Raw genomic sequence first — 19,993 nt, 5'->3', positions numbered from 1 at the left:
GGCTGGCTTTGAACCAAAATCCTCCTGATCTCAGCCTCCCAAGTAGCTAGAATTATAGGCATTAACCATTGGATCCCAGCAACTAATGGTTTTTTACTAATCTTGTTTCATTTACTGCCACCACACACATTTTTACTGCATTTTCCTTTTTCTTTTTTTTTTGCATGTATTAATTTTACAAGATCACCAGTGGGTTTCATTGTAACATTTCAATTTGTGCATATTATGTACATTGATCATACTCATCCACTACTCCCCTCTTTTCCCCCCTCTGCTGTATTTTTAAGCTGAAATTTCCATAATATACAGTTAACCACTTTAAAGTATGCAATTCAGTCACCTTTAGTGTATTCAAAATGCTGTGCAGCTACTATCTGTGTTCATTAAGTAATTACTCCCCATTTCCCCCTCTCTCAGCTGTCTCAGAGACAGCTTTCTGTCTCTGTAGATTTGCTTATCCTAGATTTGGCCCAGGAAAGGAACCATGCAATGTTTGGTCTTTTGTGTCTGGCTTCTTTCATTTAGCATATTTTGAAGGCATATTCAAATTGTAGCTTGTATCAGTAATGCATTCCTATTTGTAGCTGCATAATATTCCATTGCATGGATATACCAAAGTTTGTTTATCCATTCATTCATTGATGGACATCTAAGTTGTTTCCACCTTTTGGCTACTATGAATTATGCTTCTTCAACATTCATGTACAAGTTTCTGTGAGAATATATGTTTTCATTTCTCTTGGATATATACCTAGAAGCACAACTCTAAATAATATGGTAATTCTATACTTAACTTCTTGAGGAATTGCTAAATCTGTTTTTCACAGCAGCTGTACCATTTTACATTCCCATCAATGTATAAAGGTTCCAATTCATGCATATCCAACCAACACTTATTATTCTCTCTCTCTCTCTCTCTCTCTCTCTCTCTCTATTATAGCCCTCCCAGTGGATGTGAGCCTGTATTTCTTTGTGGTTTTGATTCTCATCGCCTGGTGATCACTAATGCTGAGCATTTTTTTCATGTGCTCCTTGGCCATTTGCAGATCTTCTCTGAGGAAATATCTAAGTTCTTTTCTCACTTCTATTTGGTTTGTTTGCCCTTTTCTTTTTTGAATGGTGAGTTCTTTACATATTCTGAATACTAGAGCCCTATTAAATATATGATTTGCAAGTGTTTCCCCATTTTATAGAGATTTTTTCCACTGTCTTGATAATGTCCTTTGATGCCCAAAAGTTTTCAGTTTTGATTAAATCCAATTTATCTACTTTGTTCTTTTGGTACTTTGTGGTTTTGGTATCGAATCTAAGAATCTGTTGTCAAATCTGTGGTCATGAAGATATACCCTTATGTTTTCTTCTCAGAGTTTCATGGTGTTAGCTCATATTTAAGTCATTGATTCATTTTGAGTTAATTTTGGTACATGGAATGAAGTAAGGGTCCAACTTCATTCTTTTGCATGTGGTTTTCCAGTTGTCCCAGCATCATTGGGTATCATTTCCCCCTCAATGTATGATTTTTTTACACTTTCTGTAGTATTTTTTGAGACAGGGTCTCACTATGCAGCCCAAGCTGGCCTCCAACTTACTTATATTCCAACCTCCTGAGTGCTGGGATTACAGACATGTGCCACCACACCCAGCAACTTTCTGTAGTATTTTAAAGCAAATCCTACATGCACATCATTTGCTTCATTTGTAAATACTTCAGTATCTGTCTTAAATCAATAAAGACTTTTTCAAAGCATAACCACCATGCCATTGTCACATCTAACAAAATGAACAATTATTCTTCCTTATTATCTAAAACCCAGTCCATATTCAAGTATTTCCTATACTCTTGAATTTTCCTTATGGCTGGTTTGAGTGAAACAGGATTCAAACAAGTTTCACACATTCAGCCAATTCTGTTCTTATTTCTTATTCTCTTCTTCAGGAAGAGCTTGGCTGTGCAGTTCCAGCAAAGTCATGCATGTGACTATGGTCAGATGGTGACTGGAGTGGAATTGCGGGGGTGCCTTCCCTTTCCTTTGCCTCATGTAGTCTCACGCTCCTCTACATGGGCTTGTTTGGGTTTCCTCACTGCATGGTGGTCTCAAAATCACTGGATTGCTAATATGGCAGCTCAGGCCTCAAGAAGGTGTTCAAAAGACCCAGGTAGGCACTGAATTGCTTTTTTGTTGTTGTTTTGGTGGTGGTGGTACTGGGGTTTGAACTCAGGGCCTCAAGCTTGCCAGACAGGCGCTCTACCACTTGAACCACACCGTAGTCCGTTTAATTTTAGTTATTTTGGGGGTAGGGTCTCCCATTTATGCCTGGAATAGTCTGGACCTAAACCTCCTATTTATGCTTCCTGTGTGGCTGGGATGACAGGCATCTGCCACCATGCCCAGCTTTTATTAGAGATCTTGTCAACTTTTTGCCTAGGCTGGCTTCAACTGTGATCCTCCCAATTTCTGTCTCCTGAGTAGTTAGGATTACAGGCATGAGACACCATGCCCAGCCTCTATCACTTTTCATGATGTAGTATCAGAAGTCACATTGTGCCACTCCACCTTAGCCACTAGCCCACCCAGATTCAAAAGGAGACAACATAGACCCTTGTCTCTTGAAGCAGTACTGGCACCATGGGTGTGCAACCTGTGTAGTCCCGTAGGGTTCTGCTCTCAGAAGGGCTTTGCACTTGGCTTAATGCTTTCCTGTTGTTGCCTTACATTCTTAATCAATTTGGATCAAGGGGCCCTTCTAGCAGATTATGTAGTTGGTTCTGCTTTGAAGAGAGAAATATCAAAGTCACACTGTAAGATGAGCATATGGAATGGGAAGTATTGTTGCAAGCTATCTTTGGGAAGCACAGTCTGCCTCAGTTAATGCTTAAGTGTTTGCTGTATGCTAAGGCATTTTATCTTATTAAGTTTCTACAACCACTTAAGCCAAATACTGTTATCATTTTCATTTTGCAGTTGAGGAAAACAACCTACTCATGTTCACTCCATAAGAGAGGGAGAATCAGGATTTGAACCCAGTTTAGTCTGACCCCGGCACCCTAGTGCTTACCCACTATGCTATGCAGCTTTTGTGGATTAGAAATCTCCCCATAGGTCCTAACCATCTGTGTTGTGGGTTCTCCAAAGTGGCCAGACAACAGAAGTTATCATAGTGCCTGACACATAGCAGAAGCTCAGTGAACTTTTACCCCCTCCTTTCTTTTCCCTTAGTATGCCTTAGTCTGGTCTGGTTTGCGTTATTTCTGTTAGGTCCTCTTTTTGTAACAGTAGAAGGGCCTTCATAGTCAGTAATGCCGGTGGTACTCCTACTAGGCGTTAAGCCAGGTGCTTTCCATTCTCTTTCTCTTGCTTGTGAGCTCTCTCGCTCTCAGTACTGGGGTTTGAACTCAGGGCCTCATGCTTGCTAGGCAGGTGTTCTACCACCTGAGCCATCCCCCAGCCCTTTTTTGCTTTGTTTATTTTTTGGATAGGTTCTTGAGCTTTCGCCTAGGACCAACCTCAGACCATAATTCTCCTACTTAAGTCTCCCGCCTAGTTGGGATGACAGGTGCAGGCCACCATGCCCAATTTATTGATTGAGATGGAGTCTGCTAACTTTTTGCCTGGGATGGCCTTAAACCTCGATTCTCCTGACCTCTGAATCTGGAGTACCTGGGATTACAGTCATGAGCCATGGCACCTGGTGAGAGGATATTTTTATAATAGTTTTGAAGGGAGTGAATTTAGAAAAAAGTGAAAAAGAGTGTGTGGCTTAAAGAAACCTCTCACTATGTGAAGCGGTGCAATTGATACTCAGGAAGGTTTATATTATTTAAATGTCTTATAATTGCAATAGGACTTAATCACTTTTTCAGATCTTCATATAGTGCATACATTATTACATTCACTCTGACAACCCCACTATAAATTAATGATGATGGGTCCATAATGAAGAAAGTAAGACACACTATATGGTGTGTCTGAAAGAAACCTCAAAGACCTAGCTTCTATTCCAGGCTTCGTCAACTACTATGCGACTTATCTTTTTGGTTTCTTCATCTATAAAATGGGAAAAAGATTTTTGGCATCCCTTACCTCTCAAAATTATTCTGAGACTGGAAAGAGATCATAGATATGTGTGCTTTGACGATTATATAGCTCTCCACAATTACGTTTTGGTTGTTATAAAAGCCTCAATAATACTCAGAAGTGGGCATGACAACATGGTTGCTTCTGTTTTATTTATCTCAGCCACATAACCATGAACAAATATATTCTCACCGGAAATACCTCGCACAATTTGTGCGTGAGTGGCCCTCATGTGATGGACACTATTGTCGGTCTGCTCTGTTTGAGAGAGTAGGCACTAGCCATAATTAGCTATTGAGCACATGGAATGCAGCTCATGCCACCAAGGAACAAAATTTGTAAGTTCATTTAAAGTAATGTAGACTTAAACATAAAAACTGTAGCCGGCGTAGTGGCACGTACCTGTAGTTCTACTTTGATGATAAAATATGAAAGTCCCCTTGCTCCTCACTTCTACTTCCCACCCATTAGATCCCACTATTAGCTCGTGTATAGGGACACACACAACTTATTAATTAGTATCTTTGGAGTTTTTCCCATGTAAGTACATACATATATATCTCATTCTCTTTTTAACAGCTGAAGAGAATTCCTTAGTTTGAATGAATCATGTATATTCATTCATTCACTGAACAAGTATTTTTGAGTACTCAGTATGTGCCAGGTACTGGTCTAGCGATTGAGAACGAAGCAGTCCCATATAGATGGGCATTTAAAGTGTTTCTAATATTTTTCTATTACACACATTAACATAATAACCGTCCTTATACAGGCATCTTGGTTCATAAGTGATAGGTTTTATTTGGCATTGATCCATCCAAGAGAAATTCCTAGGTCAAAGAGCTCAAAGGCATTTCTAATACTTGTATCTCAGGTTCAATTAGGAGAATGTTACTTGACAGGTAAATTTGTGATAAAAATCCAAGCTATTTGACAAATGTAGAAAAGAGTTAATTTAGTAAAAATGTCTTCTTGGAGGCTGAAGAATTGCCTTACAATTTCTCTTTACTCTGTGAATGTAGTCATATCCAGAGTGTACTCATTCCTTGATGTCCAACTCAAACACCCTCTTTCAGGAAGCTTTCTATGGATTCTGATCAGACGTGATGTCTCCTGTCTCTTCACCTGAAGTATGGTCCTTATCACATGCTACCATGCATCATAAATACATTGTCTTGTAGACTTCCATTTTTTCCTGGTGGAAAAGGAAAGTGTTTTTAATTTATCCTGTATTGTCCGTCAGTGCATATAGCATCACACCCGATGTTTATGTAATTAGAAGTCCTAATGCAGAAAAAGTAAGCTTACACTCTCAGCAACGAGTGTGGAGCCTGTACAATGGCCAAATGTTGTTTGTGCACCATTGGTGTGACATATGCTTCCTGTGGCTCACGAGGCTCTGCAGAAACTACTTCTCAGACTCCATCTCATATTTCTCTGCCTTTTTTTGGTCTAGCAACACACTAAGTCTGCTCCATTCCAGGCTGTCCTGGCATTCCTGCTGCCTGCACTGCTTTTTTTTTTTTTTTTTAACAAGACTCAGCTCAATTTTCACCTCCTCAAAGAGGTGCCTTTTTTTTCGGTACTAGGGTTTGAACTCAGTGCCTACAACTCCACCAGCCCTTTTTTGTGAAGGGCTTTTTTGAGATAGGGTCTCGTGAACTATTTGCCCCGGGCTGGCTTTGAACCTCCTGATCTCTGCCTCCTGAGTAGCTAGGATTACAGGCATGAGCCACCAGCACCCGGCCTGACAACTTATTCTAAATTAGGTCTCCAATTCCGGTCCCTCTCAGTCATATCACTTTAATTCTCTGCAGGCACTTACCTCTTTCTGAAATGAACACGTTCATTTGTTTGCACTGGAAGGAGAACTCCATGAGGAGAGGGACCTTGCCTGTTCTGTTTAATGTGGGGTACCTCCCATGGCTTGCAATAGAGCCTGTAGTATTAAGGATGCTTTTGGCTGAAAGTAACAGACTATTTGACTAAAAGCTGCACAAAACTCAAGGGTTGGTTTTCCTCGTGAAAAGGAACTCAGAGATAGGAAGTACCAGGGTTGGTTCAATTGTTCTATGTTGTTGAATTCTGGATTGGCATCTCTGAGATGGTCTTGGCCTTCCTTCTTGGTTCCCAGGGGTAAATCTAAACAAGAAAACACCTCTTCTCAAGAAAAGTGGGAGACACAGGTTTCCTTCCCCACCTCTTGTTATCAAGGAAAAAAGCCTTCCCAGGAGTTCTCCTCTCACCTTCTGTCTTATATGCCACCCACTTAAGCTGAGGGGGAATCTAGGCTATCCCACTAGTAGAAAGATTATCATCTTTTAAGTAGTTATGATTCATCACCACCTGGAGGGGGGCCTCTCTTCTCTAAACCCCGTGCCTTTGCCTAGTAGCTGAAGCAGCACATCTGGGCTCTATTAGCAAGTAAAGAGTATTATTATTGTTGGGGAGGTCAGCATCAAGAGCGAGCCAGAAGGCATTCGGGGAACAGAGGGCATGAATTGGTGCGGATCCACCTGTAATGCAACAATAACATATTTTATACACACACACACACACACACAGTGCAAAGCCACCATTTGTGACACAATGCCTGTCTTTAGGAGGACTTCTAGGTCCCAGGCTCTCTAGCACCCTCCATCTCTGCTTTATTGAGAATAATGTAATGGTGGTGGAATAGGGTTGCTGCTAAGAGATTGGCCTTTTCTGGGTACACAGAGACAATCTAGCATGCCCTTGTTTCCATAACAACGCCCCTATGTAGGTGTGACTGTTTGCCCTTTGAAGTTGGGAGAAGTGGGGAAAGTGCCATATGGGCAGTGATAGGGATTCTCTCAGAAGGGCTGGCTGCTTGGTCTCCCAGATTGTGGATCATTTTCATACTCTCAAGAAATGAAGTAACCAGATAGAAAACTTCTGAAGTCTTTTTTCATTTTGCACTTAAGAGTTTGACAGGGTCACTAGTACTTTAAGATTCCCGCCGTTCTTTCTGTTTTAAGCATGCATGCTTTACACCTAGTCAGAAGATGTTCTTTGATTCTTGGAAAAACAATTTCTTGGAAGCTGAAGAGGATAAGGAAGAGGAGGGAAAGGTGTTTGCAGGGCACATGTAAAAGCTAGAAATTTGGTAAGTTCCTGAAACATCAGGCCATGGCTTTCCCAGTGCCAGGGCACCCCACTTCTGGCGCAGTCACCGCTGAACACAGGCTGGAGCCCTACCACCCAGCTTCCCCCCTCCCCTCGCCTGGGCGATCAAGTGGGGGCCACCACAACAAGTCACTCTTCCCAAAAGCTTGTTCTCTCGCTGGGGTCGCCCCTGTAATGTGGATGCCTGGACAAGAAAACTGTGTGTGCGGGGAGGAGGGCCCAGGCGAGCCTCTCGGGCTGGAAAATCTGCTCTACCTCGGTCCAGATCAGCGAGACCCGACCCGGCGGAGCATACAAAGGGCGGCTGCTCCACTTTGTCTCCCAGGCCCTCGCTACGGGGGGCCCCCGGGGGGCGTGAGCGATGCGGCCAGTGAGAGTTCTCCAGCCATTCTGCGGGCGCTGCAGCCTCTGGGGCGGGAGAGAAGCCCTGGAGCAGGGCACGCCCCAGTCTCGGAGACATTTCATCACCCCCCTCCGACCCCCCTCCCGCCCCACTCACTCGAAAAAAGCAGCAGCCGCCTCTCGCCTCCGGATGCGGCTGCACCAGCAACATCAGCTGCGGGCGGGGCCCGGGTGGTTGCCACTTCCCCCCTCCCCGCTTCCCTCGTGACCTCGCCCCCACCTCCACTATCCCCCTTCCCCTCCAGACACACCCTCCTTCTTGGGCTGGTGCCTACCAGAGTCCGGGCTCTGGAGGGGAGGGCGCTGCGGCCGCCGCCTTGAGGCTGCCCGGGGAGCGAGCAGAGCGAGCAGCGCGGAGAGGAGGGAAGGAGGGAAGGAGGGAAGGAGGGAAGGAGGGAAGGAGGGAAGGAGGGAGGAGCCGCGGGCGGGCGGGAGGAGCCGCGGGAGCCGCGCCGCCGCTGCGCTGCGATGTGGCCGGCCGGCCGGCGTGTAAACACCGGGAGCAGCAGCGGCCGTGGCCGTCCCGGCCCGGGCCAGTGAGCGCGCCCGCCAGCCCGCCCGCCGAGACCTGTCCGCCACCGCTGCCATGGCCGAAGTGCGCAAATTCACCAAGCGGCTCAGCAAGCCCGGCACGGCGGCTGAGCTCCGGCAGAGCGTGTCCGAGGCCGTGCGGGGCTCCGTGGTGCTGGTGAGTGGCGGAGGGACGGGGCGTCCCGGGGGACGCGCCTCGCCTGGGAGCGACACGGTGGCTTCCCTCGCGCGGGGCCCCGGGCAGGAGCGGCGCTGGGGCGGCCGCCCGGCGCGCAGCGAGCTCTGTCTCCGCTCCATTAAGTTTTCGCACTGGCAGCCGCCTGCCAGGGTCCGAGTCCCAGCGCCTGTGACAGCGCGCCGACTGCCCCGCGAGGCGGAGGGTGCGCAGGGTGGAAGGTGACGGGCGAAGCGCGGGCTCCCACCCTGGGCGGGGACTGGCTGTGAGCTGGAGAGCGCACCTCGCGCTGCCCGGGACCTGGCACAAAGAGCTGGGGACTAGGGCACGGCGACACCGCGATCCCCTCGTGCGGGCACCTGAGGCAGCCCAGGAGGAAGGATGCGACAAGCCTTTTTCACATAACCATTCACGGGCACACACCACACCGTGTACACAAAAACGAACCCCACCCAAAAAGCCCGCGGCGCCCAAGCTCTGGCGGGCGGTGAGAACAGAGGAAGCAGAGCGACTTCCTCCTGCTACTGGGGAGAGAGGGTGCTGATGGGTGTGAAGGGGTGCTGTTGCCGCCGCGGAAGGAGGGGATTGAAAACAACGGGATTCTGAGGACTAGTGGGCGCAGGGTCGGTTGCCTGTGGCGAAGTGTCCCCTGAGACTATCGAGCACAACAGAGACAAGAGGTTGGGGGAAGACGGGGTGTGCCAAGCATGGAAGACCTGGGATCTGAGACCCACCGCTCAGGGCTGGGGGATGGGGATTGGAGAGCACGCTGACCCCCTGGGAGCCTTCCCAGCGCACCCTCAGCCAGCCTCCTTCCGATTGTCTGACTTTAGAGGGAAGCACACGGTGCTAAAGGGGCATTTGCCCCTTCCATTTCCAGGCACCCCTCGCCAATTTTCTGGACTAGGGAACGAACCCTAAATAAGCAAATGGAGCTGGTTAATTAGCGCGCGTTTGGGGCGGAGGGGGTGAATATTTTTGTTTTTGTCTCTCAGAGACCATCTTACATCGTGACATTTGCTGCGTTTAAATCTCACCATTTAAGAGGGCTTTTTGTTAAGACAGCTTGTCCTGGGGAGGGAACTTCACAGCTTTTCCTTGTAATTTTTCTGTTGATCTGGTAGAATCAGCAATAAAACCAACATTAAAGGGAGGCCAGGGGCCTGAGCCCAACAGTGGAGAAAGTTGACATTAGTGGGAGTTCTGGAGGAGGATCAAAAGTAAAATATGTACCTTTGAGATAAAAATCTGATCCCTAATAGCCTCAACTGTGCAAAGCCAAGTGACTTTAAAGAAATCTCTTTATTGTGGCTGGACCCTTGAAAGTTAAATCCTGCTGCTTAGTGAAGCTAAACCCAGACCTTTAATGTTGTTTTAATGGATTTGGTTTATGGTAGATTTCACTCTGATTTTGGAGTGAGGACCTGTTGAGGTCTGATGGGAACCTGGCTTGTCATCACAGTTAAGACAGGAAGACAGAGCTGTGTGCAGGTCATTTATGCCAGGGCTCTCATCTTTGGTGGTTATTAACAAGTGATTCAGTCTGCCTAGCACTGAGATGGGGGACGCTTTTCTAAATTCAGGAGGAAAGAAAACCTTCCCTGATCAGGGGTGGCTGGCCCTCTACCACATCGTGTGAAGGGAGCCCTGAGATGGACAGATGGTCTCAAGAGAATAAATGGGACACATCAAACCTCCACTGGGATTTGACCAGCATTTGACCTTCAGCCCTCAGCAGCAAAAAGTTAACATGCTTTCCTAGCTTTTTAGGTTTTAAAAAGAATTAATGAATGTTGCGCAGCACAGGTGAAATGGCTCCTTCCTAACCATTGATTCTGTGGCAAAGCTGGAAAACCTGCTAGTGGAGGAGACTCTTTTGGAGTGATCACTGTTCTCTGGTCAGTGTAGCTTACTAAGGCTAGTGATTTTTAGCATTTATACCAGGCAATGCAGAGGACTGATATTTACTCATTCTGCTAGTGTGTGACCCTCCTTGAGATTTTGAGAGTGTGGTGAACAGATACTAGTAATCTTAAATCAGTCAATACCTGTTGAGCACCTACTTTGTGCAAGACACAATATTAGATGCCCTATAATTACAAGGGAATGAAGATAGATTTTTCTTCATTTGTTCTAACGTGTGTGTGTGTGTGTGTGTGTGTGTGTATGTTTTTCCATAGGACACCCAGATTATGTACACAAATCAATTTTGAGTTCTCCCTAGCATCTTCAGTAATTACATTTGTAAGCAGTTCAGTCAATTAAGAAATAAGGAAACAGCCTTAAATAGTGTGTACACTCCTAAATAACCCCCATCCCCTTGTCTGAAACAAAGAGCTCTTGACCAAAATTAGTAAAGCCATGGATAGCTGGAGAGCAATGCAACCATGTTGCAGCTGCCACCTTAACTTCTGGTTCTTTTCTGATTGAAGCCCCAAGTGTTTATTAAGGGACAGCTGAGTTAGGATTTACACTTGCTGCTATAAACCCAAGAGAGTAATGTTAGAGCTCCAGCATGAGTCGGAGTCATTAGCACAACAGGTCAAGTTTTCCTCCCGTTACTCTCCGTAGAACTTGGCAAACACACCAAGCTGATCAAATATACAGTATTTCCTATTTAAGGTTTTTGTTTGTTTGTTTGTTTTAACAATTATACACTTGTTACCATGTTGCTAACATCATTCAGTTTTGCTCACTGTCTGACAAAATTCAGAAAGCCCGAGTTATAGATAGCATATCATTATGTATTCAAACCTTCATTCAGTTACTACCACTTCAACGAATCTATTAACTACGTAATGAAGCAGCAGAGAGACTGTTTCATTGCTGCATGTTCTTCTAAGCCCAGCATTTTTATGAAGGTCCCTTTTAACCCAGGGAAAGGGATAATTACAAGAATCACCATTGACCAGGATTTTTCCAGAGGGGCTCAGGGAGGAGCATTATAACCTGAGCATGTATGTGGTTAATGGGAGGCATTTTACATATATACAAGTTTAAAATGCAGAGTTTTAATGGTGTTTTTATTATACTTTAGGATATTGCTATTTGTACCTCAAGGGGAAAAAAGGCAGATAAACCTATTATATCTTGGCTGCTGCCAGTGATCAGGAAAGAGTTGCTAGATATTACCAGTTGTAGCCCCCTGAGGCAAGGTAATGCATGCATGGCTTCTGGCTGGCATCCGGGGATTTCATAGAGAAGCTGAGGAAGGCTGAAAAGGGGCTGCAGCTGCTGACTTCCCCCACCCACCACTCACAGCTACCTTTGCACAGAATGTTTGTTATGGGAAGCACAGAAAATGCAGGAGTGCCTCTGTTCCCTCTTCCCAGGAGAATTAGTGGAAAGTAGTTAATATAGGACAAAGACCACAGCTTCATTTGTAAGAAGGTGAGAACTTGCACTGTGGAAGAAAACCAGCTGGAACTTGGGCTCTCTCCCCCACCCCTTACAATCAAGCCACACCCCCAGCCCCATTTAGGCATCAAGACTGCCTTTCCAGTTCAGACTTAGTTCAGCTCTCAGTGAACTGAGAGTGAGGAAAGTTAACCAGTGTTGGCACCTGAACTTAAATATTGTCTTATTTCTCCTTCTGCTGGCCTCTCTGAGTTACAAGGGCCCTGAGCAAGCCATTCTTTGAGGGTCTCTTCAAAAGACCAGTGCAGTTTGCTGTGAAACCAGAGAGGCCTTCTTCCTGAAGTCTCACTTATGCACCAATAAGAATGTTTCCTAAGACTAAGGTGTTGAAAAGATTCTCTGATTGCGTCTTTTCATATGGTAATCATCAGCAAGCCTTCTTTAAACTATGATTGCTTTATTACTTAATAAATGCATGTTTATTATAGAACATTAGAAAAACAGAAAAGACTAAATCATTACCATCTCATTACTCAGAAGGAACTCTTGATACACTAATGTGTTATTCCAAGACTGTGTGTGTGTGTGTGTGTGTGTGAGAGAGAGAGAGAGAAAGTAAATGAGGGGCTGGCAATGTGGCTCAAAGGGTGGGGCACCTACCTAGCAAGTGTTGAGTCCCTACGTTCAAACCCCAGTGCTGTCCCCCCTCAAGTAAGCATATTAATACCAATTTAAAATAATTTTTCACTTATCAATATCTTATGGACATTTCTTCATGTCAATAAATATAAATTTACATAATCATGTTTAATTAGACTGTGCACAATTCCATTGTGGAATAATATCTTCCCTTATTGTTTAATATTTTAATAGTATATGGTTTTAATGCTAGAATAGACATGAGCTGTCCAGTACCTTAGCTACTGGACATATGTGACTATTTACCTTTAAATTTAAATTAATTAAAATCAGTTCCTAAATTGTGCTTGTCACAATTCAACTGTTCAATAGCCACATGTGGCCAGTGGCTGCCATATTGGACAATGCAGATATAGAACATTTCCATCAGGATCCAGAGTCCTCTTGGACAGTGCTGGCCTCAATAACGAACATGTTTGAGAAGGCATTTTCAAACTTGGTAGATTGTCCTCTTAGGATAAATTTCTAGCAATGTAATATCTGTTCGAAGACTATATAATTTTTAGTATTATAAATTCCTCTTAGGGCTGGTGGTGTAGCTTAGTGGTAAAGCAACTGCCTAGCATGTATGAGGCCCTGGGTTTGATCCCCAGCACCACAAAACAATTCTTTCACCAGCAGGGTATTTACCCTCTTCCATGCTAACATTGGTTAATATTTTTTTAATCTTTGCAATCTGATAGGATATAAATGGTGCATTGATGTTCTAATTTGTATTTCTTTGATTACTGTTGAGAGTTGAACAGTTTTTCATGTGTTGATTGACCATTCATATTTCTTCTTTTGAGAACGAGTGAACTTTCATACAGATTTATTTCCTTGTTCTGGATTCTTGCAATAACGGTCTCCACCCCAAAGATTCTGTTTTGCTAAGTCAGGGGAGGGGCCAGGCATCTACATTCTTTAAAACCACCTCAGGTGGCTGTGATGTGCACAGAAACACTGATCTAGGCCACTTGTCCACTCAAGGCAGGAGTGTCTCCCTAGACACATCTGTGACAAATGATTATTTAGGTTTTCTTTAAGCACTCCCTGCCTGTTAGAGGGCTGTGTTAGAAAAGGTCCTTGAGCTGAAATTTATTCTCTGTAAGTTCCACCATGGGCTGTGTGTAGCTCTGCTGTTTGGAGCCACACAGAGTGTTTGCTTCCTCTTTCACATGACAACCCTTCAAATATTTGGAGACAGCCACATGTCATTTTAAAATTCACTTTTCACAAGGCTAAAGAGCGTTTATTTCTTTCCTTCTTTTTTCATGTGACTTGGTTTCGAGATCCTTCATATCATGGTCATCCTGTTTGGGCTCTTTCCCAAGTTTTCAAAGTCCTACGTAAAATGTGAACGGCAGGTGATGGGCTCAGGAGTTAAGCCTGGTCTTGGATCTGACCTCTGCCACCTACTTGCATTGTGAATTGAGGCAGCTAACCTGATCTCGTTTTTCTCATTTGTGAAATGGGGATAATTCTTTGTGTTGTGTGTGTGTGTGTGTGTGTGTGTGTGTGTGTGTGTGTGTGTGTGTGGTACTGGGTTTTTGTTGTTGTTTTGGTGGTACGGGGGTTTGAACTCAGGGCCTCAACTTGGTAGGCAGGGCTTTTAGTACCTGAGCCGCTCCACCAGCCTTTTTTAGTGTTGGGTATTTTTAAGATAGGATCTCTCAAACTATTTGCCCGGGCTGGCTTGGCACCATGATCCTTCTGATCTCTGCCTCCTGAGCAGCTACAATTACAGGCGTGAGCCACCAGCATCCAGCTGTGGCACTGGAGTTTGAACTCAGGGTCTCATACTTACTAGGCATGTGCTCTACCACTTGAGCCACTCTGCCGGCCCTTGTGGAGTTCTTGTGAGAAGTAAAGAAGGTAGCATGAAAAGTGTCTGATGTATAAGTGGTTCATAAAAGTTAAAAAAAAAAAGAAAGTTGGATAAAGCTAATATTCTAGAAGGATCTACCATAGAATGCTTCTTAGCCATTCTGGATATGAGCCAAGAAGTCAGAGGCCGTGCTTTCACCTCTGTTCCAGCACCTCACATAGATTGTACCATACATGTTTTATGGGAAACACATGGACAACAATGTGTGGGATGTTTTCAGTGGTGGGAAAAGAGCCTGGAGGCCCAGAAAGTAGTTAGAATATATACTTCAAGAGAGAGATAACAAGGCTTTAACTGATGCAGTGAGAATGGCAATGGGCGGTGGCGGGGGGGGGGGTGGAGGGGGCAGAGATGAGAGAGATTTTAGTGATAAAATCAACAAGATTTGGTGATTCTTGAAGGGGGGAAAGGTGGGAGGAAGAGTAAAGAAGATGAAGAAGAGGAGGTAGAGATGATTTTGAGGTTTAGCAGCTTGGGTGAACAGAAGGAAAATGTGTTTGGTGATAGGGGAAGGGAAAAGAAAAGACATCTATTTGAGAGAGTTGTTAGGGCGAAGCTAGGTTTCAGTTAAGCAAGGTAGTGTAGAGAACATTCTACAGGAAGGCTGAGCATGTAGGGTTGTGTTTTGGCAGAAGACTGGGGCTCTTGAGGGCAGAGAGGAAAGTGTTCCAAGTGGGATCAGGAAAGGGAGGAAGAGCCAGGAAAGGGCCAGGGCTGAGCTGATAGAGATGAGATTGTAGGGAGATTAGCTGATTGTAGAGGCTTGCACCTTTGGGAGTGATCGGGAAGTGGGAGGCAGGACATGGAGGAAGAATCTAGAGGCCTGCCCCAGACTTCCAGTTACAATGGTAGTTCCCTCCCTGCTGCAGATCCTGCTGAGGCAGTTGCTCTAGAGGAGCTTGGGAATGGGGAGCTGACCAGCCTCCTCCAGCTGCTCAGAGAGGCTAATAGAATAGTCCTGGCTCTTAAAGGACTCACAAGCCAGGAAGGAAGATTAGATATGTGCAAATAACCGAAATAGAGAAGATAGAAGCCAGATAGGATTCCAGTGGTTCTGCCTTCTGTCTTCAGTTGATTAGTTACATCGTCTCCCCCAAACCCCATCTTTTTTGTGATCTTTAATGTTTGTCAAGACTTTGATCCTTCCTGGTCTTACCAAGATTAAATTGTCCTTTCCTAAAGAACATTGCTTTTTCTACATTTATTTTACTATGACCCCCCCATTATTTATGGGAACAGGAAGAGTTAATGGTATAGAACAGGCTGAGAAATTCATTCATAGTGTACAGGTATAACTTATCTTGGCCTTCTTGTACTTGAACTCTAATGGAGTTGTAAACAGTGGTTGTTACCCTCGAAACTTTCCACGCTCTCTTTTAGGAACATCTCTTGCTTTTTGGTTGCAACTCGGTACAGAGGAATAATTTGCCTACCTGATTTTGTTTTCTCCTGAGATACAGAATTGTCAGCAAGGCATGTTGAAAATTTATTACTTGCTTTTTAAAAAAATTTAACACTAAAGGGGAAGCCAGAAACCACACAAGGGAGAAGAAGCTTGAGTAGTTTCTCTTTTCTGTAAATCCTGAGGGTACTTTTAGAATACATTTCTCCTTGGAATTTAGACCTCTTGGTTTCTTGTAGCCTTTGTCAGGAGGGCAGAGGAGGTCCTGGGTAACATTGGTCTGTCATTTATGTCAGTCAAGAGTCAGATGCCTTTTTGATTCCTTGCAGGGCCCTGCCCTAGAGGCTCGCAGAGCAGTAATGAGTGGCACAAAGGGAGTCTCAGCTGCCATTGCCTGTAACTTCATACTTACTAGAGCAGAGTGGTTAAGAGTGTGGGTTTTACCTGGGCGCTGGTGGCTCACGCCTGTAATCCTAGCTACTCAGGAGGCAGAGATCAGGAGGATCGAGATTGAAAGACAGTCCCAGGCAAATAGTTTGTAAGATCCTATTGAAAAAAACTCATCACCCAAAAAAGGGCTGGCGGAGTGGCTCAAGCAGTAATAATGGCTGCCTAGCAAGTGTGAAGCCCTGAGTTCAAACCCCAGTGTTGCCAAAAAAAAGAAAAAAAGATTGTGAGTTTTAGGAACATACTGCACAAGTTCAGAGTTTACTGCAACTGCTTGCTAGCTGAGTGACATTTGGCCAGTTATTTAACCTTCTTGGGCCTTGGTGACCCCTCATGGGCTTGTTGAAAGGCTTGTTGCATTCGAAGCACTTAGAGTGGGATTTGGCACATGGTAAGCATGACTGCTGGCTCTCATTATCATTCCCAGGCTTTGTGGTGGGAAGTGATGCCTTCTGTGCATGTATTGCAAGTCAACAGACAGAATAGTAAGCTGGCAGAAGAGAAATAAGTACCTTTGCATTCTTATTTCCTTGTTCCAGTTTAGGGCCCCAAGGCTAAGCCAAGAGTTGGACCCTTGCTGGGAGAATAAGCTGACAGATCTGTCTCCACTGGGTTCTTTAGTTCTGGTTTTATTTATTTATTTGAAATTTTTAGTGCATGTTAATTGTACAGTATCGGGGGTAACATTGTGATAGTTCCCTATATATAATGTACTTTGATCATGTTCGCCCCCTCTAGTACTCATTTTTATCCCCCTTCCTTCATCCCTCCTTTTTAAATCCTTCTTGCAATTTTAAAAAACGTATTTCATTATGAACTTTTCATACATGCCTACTTCAATCATATTCTCCCCACCTTGCCCTCTTTTTACCCCTCCCATCTTCCACTGATTCTCCCCCAAACCCCCCCATTTATGTTCATGTCCATTTTGTTCTTTAGCTCTAGCTTCCACATATGAGAGAAAACGTGATATTTGTCTGGTCTGGCTTATTTTTCTTAACATGATGAACTTCAGATCCATTCATTTTGTTGCAAATGCCACAATTCTGTTCTTCTTTATGGCTGAATAATATTCCATAGTGTATATGTATATATCACACTTTTTATCCACTCATCAGTAGTGGGGCATCTTGGCTGTTTCCATAACTTGGCTATTGTGCATAGTGCTGCAATAAACATGGGTGTGCAGGTGCCTCTGGAGTAACCTGTGTCACATTCTTTTGGGTCTATCCCCAAGAGTGGTATTGCTGGATCATATGGCAGATCTATGTTTAGATTTTTAAGAAGCCTCCATATTTTTTTCCAGAGTGATTGCACTAGTTTGCATTCCTACCAGCAGTGTACAAGGGTTCTTTTTCCCCACATCCTCGCCAACATCTGTTTTTGGTGGTGTTCTTGATGGTAGCTATTCTAACAGGGGTGAGGTGGAATCTTAGTGTAGTTTTGATTTGCATTTCCTTTATTGCTAGAGATGGTGAGCATTTTTTCATGTGTTTTTTGGCCATTTGGACTTCTTTTGAGAACTGTCCTTCAATTTCTTTGTCCATTTATAAGTTGGATTGCTTTTCTTTGTGTGTTTAATATTTAGGTCTTTATATATTCTGGATATGACTCCCTTGTCCAATGAATAGCTGGCAAAGATCTATCAGGTTCTTGGTAATATCCTTTCCCAGTGTGATTGAGTCATACTGAAAAGTGAAGTGGGTGTGAGCTAAGGCTCAGCCTTTGGTAATTCCTGCCTCCAGACCAGTCTGCTGAGTGAGTGGGATGGCAGGCCCTCAAGGGGAGGGGGAATGCACTCTGCGCTGTATCTGGGGGAAAGTTCTCCAGCTTGGGAAACCCACGTGCATAGCCTTTGGCAGAAACACCTGCCTTTATTTTGTTTATTTATTTATTTTTTTTTTGGTGGCACTGAGGTTTGAACACATGGTCTTATGCTTGTGAGACAAATGCTCTACCATTTGCGCCACCCCCAGCCCTTTTTGTTTTAGTCTAAAAAAATAGGGTCTTATGCTCTTTGTCCAGGGCTAGACTTAGACCATGATTCTCCTACCTATGTGCCTTTTAAGTAGCTTGGATTACAGGTATGCACTACCATGCCTGGCAAGCATTTGCCTTTATGCCAGACTATTTAGTGTGGTTTTATATAAGGGGACAAATAAAGGAAAATTGGATTCCGAAAACATAGAGATTTGACAATCTTTCCTTTCCCTCTCAAAACTTCATTGAAAGGCCAGGTGTGGTGATGCATGCATGTAATTACAGCTGTGTGGGTAGTGGAGATGAGAAGAACATGGCCTGAGGTCCATCTGGGCAAAAGTGAGACCCTACCTGAAAAATAAAGCAAAAAAAGGGCTGGTGGAGTGGCTCAAGGTGTAGGCCTCAAGTTCAAACCCCAGTACTGCAAAAAAAAAAAAAAAATAATATAGCAAATACGGTTGGGGGCGTGGCTCAAGTGGTAGAGCATCTGCCTAGTAATCATAAGGCCTTTAGTTCAAACCCAGTATGCCAGGAAAAAAGAAACCACTTTATTGATATCCCTTCATGAATCCTCACATTTAAAAATCAAATAGATACTAAAGTTCAAACCTCTTTTAAAAAAAATCAGTTTTGGCGATAGTGGGGTGACATCAGGGCCTTGCATTGGTAGGTAAGCACTACCACTTGAAGCAAGCCTCCAGACCTTAAAAAATCTACTTTGAAAATGTTTATTTTAGTGAAAAAATTTAAAGTTTAGAGATCTCCTAAGAGGGCTGTAGGTATGGCTCAAGTAGTAGAGTACCTGCCTAGCAAGTGTGAGCCCCTGAGTTCAAACCCCAGTACCAGAAAAACTTTTTCTAAGAAGTCAGTATCCCCCTTTTTTTCTGTGCCAGGGGTGGAACCCAGGACCTCACACACACTAAGTGCCTGCTTTATTCCTGAGCTATACCAGTAGTCCTAATGCCTTTCTGTATTTGACTCTTCTGGTTTTACAATACTAGGAGAGATTCTATTAAGAATCATGTATACAGGCTCCCAGCAAAGTCAGTGTGGAAAACATGCTGTGTGGGTTCCCTGTTTTTCCCTATTTGCACAACCTTTTCTTTCTTTTTTGGGTACTAGGATTTTAACTCAGGGATTCTCACTTGCAAGGCAGGTGTTGTACTGCTTGAGCCACACCTCCAGCCCTCTATGCACAACCTTGCAGAGTCATGCCTAACTTTTCTTTTAATGATTTCCTGTGATTCTTCTCCACTTTACTTTTATTTTACATGGAATTTGTCATTCATGGAAAGTTACATGTCTTTGCCTTTCTCCACAGCTTATGCTGGATTGTGTTTCAGGCTGCTGAGAAGTGTTTGAAGGTATTCTGATTCTTCAGTGTTCCCATCATATTGTGTGAGATTTAACCCAAAAATCAAGTGCTCTTCCAACTCTTGGAGATAGGACATCTTTATTTGAAGTGTTCGGGTGAAGTGTGACAAAAGGCTGGGGATTCATTTGTATGAGATGTTTTTTTTAAAATAATGAGAAGACCTTTAAAATAATGATTGACCCAATCTCAAGAAGAGTTTGTTAAACACATACCATGTTGTCATCATCCCTTTTCTATAAGTGGGGAAACAGAGGCCTAGTTTTGGGTGAGATAGGCCATAGGTCATCCATGTTTGCAAACTGACAGAACAGGTAATGAACACCAGGTGTTTAGATTCTTTCAGACTAATCGCATGAAGAAGCACTAGCATGTGTCCCAGGCTCCACAAGAAACCAGGTGGACGAAGGTTTCCCTGTGTGGTTTTGGTGTGATCTATGGGAAATAGTGTTCACTTCTAAATAAGTGAAGGTTTCTTTAGTGGAAAAGTAGAAGCTAAGAACAAAGGAAAAAAGGAGACAGAGAAAGACAGAGCTAG

At 44.1% G+C, this 19,993-nt stretch overlaps 1 protein-coding gene and 1 long non-coding RNA gene across 7 annotated transcripts in view; one reads left to right on the top strand and one right to left on the bottom strand.

The window, feature by feature from the left end:
* Positions 1–2,041: 2,041 nt before the first annotated feature.
* Positions 2,042–19,993, top strand: part of Dock11 (dedicator of cytokinesis 11) — a 191,688-nt gene continuing 173,736 nt past the window's right edge. For 2 of the 5 annotated variants that reach the window (XM_074063353.1, XM_074063354.1), the window contains exon 1: positions 8,110–8,313. In XM_074063353.1, coding sequence (XP_073919454.1) covers positions 8,212–8,313 — 102 coding nt within the window. In that variant the 5' untranslated portion in view covers positions 8,110–8,211. Of the gene's footprint in view, positions 2,158–8,109; positions 8,314–19,993 lie in introns of those variants that run through there. The other 3 variants (XM_074063352.1, XM_074063351.1, XM_074063355.1) reach the window with 2 other exon arrangements.
* On the bottom strand, positions 4,854–8,028 carry LOC141419762 (uncharacterized). Of its 2 annotated transcripts, none has more exons than XR_012444432.1 (3): positions 7,901–8,028; positions 5,902–6,218; positions 4,854–5,271 (listed from the first exon to the last, which is right to left on the bottom strand). It is a non-coding gene; the product is annotated as an uncharacterized lncRNA (long non-coding RNA). The 2 variants fall into 2 exon arrangements; XR_012444433.1 differs by having other exon boundaries at positions 7,723–8,022.

The sequence above is a fragment of the Castor canadensis genome, chromosome X, assembly GCF_047511655.1.
Source record: "Castor canadensis chromosome X, mCasCan1.hap1v2, whole genome shotgun sequence".
NCBI classification, from domain to species: domain Eukaryota; kingdom Metazoa; phylum Chordata; class Mammalia; order Rodentia; family Castoridae; genus Castor; species Castor canadensis.
The sequence above is the reverse complement of the archived record's forward strand: the minus strand, read 5'-3'. Positions and strand labels throughout refer to the sequence as shown.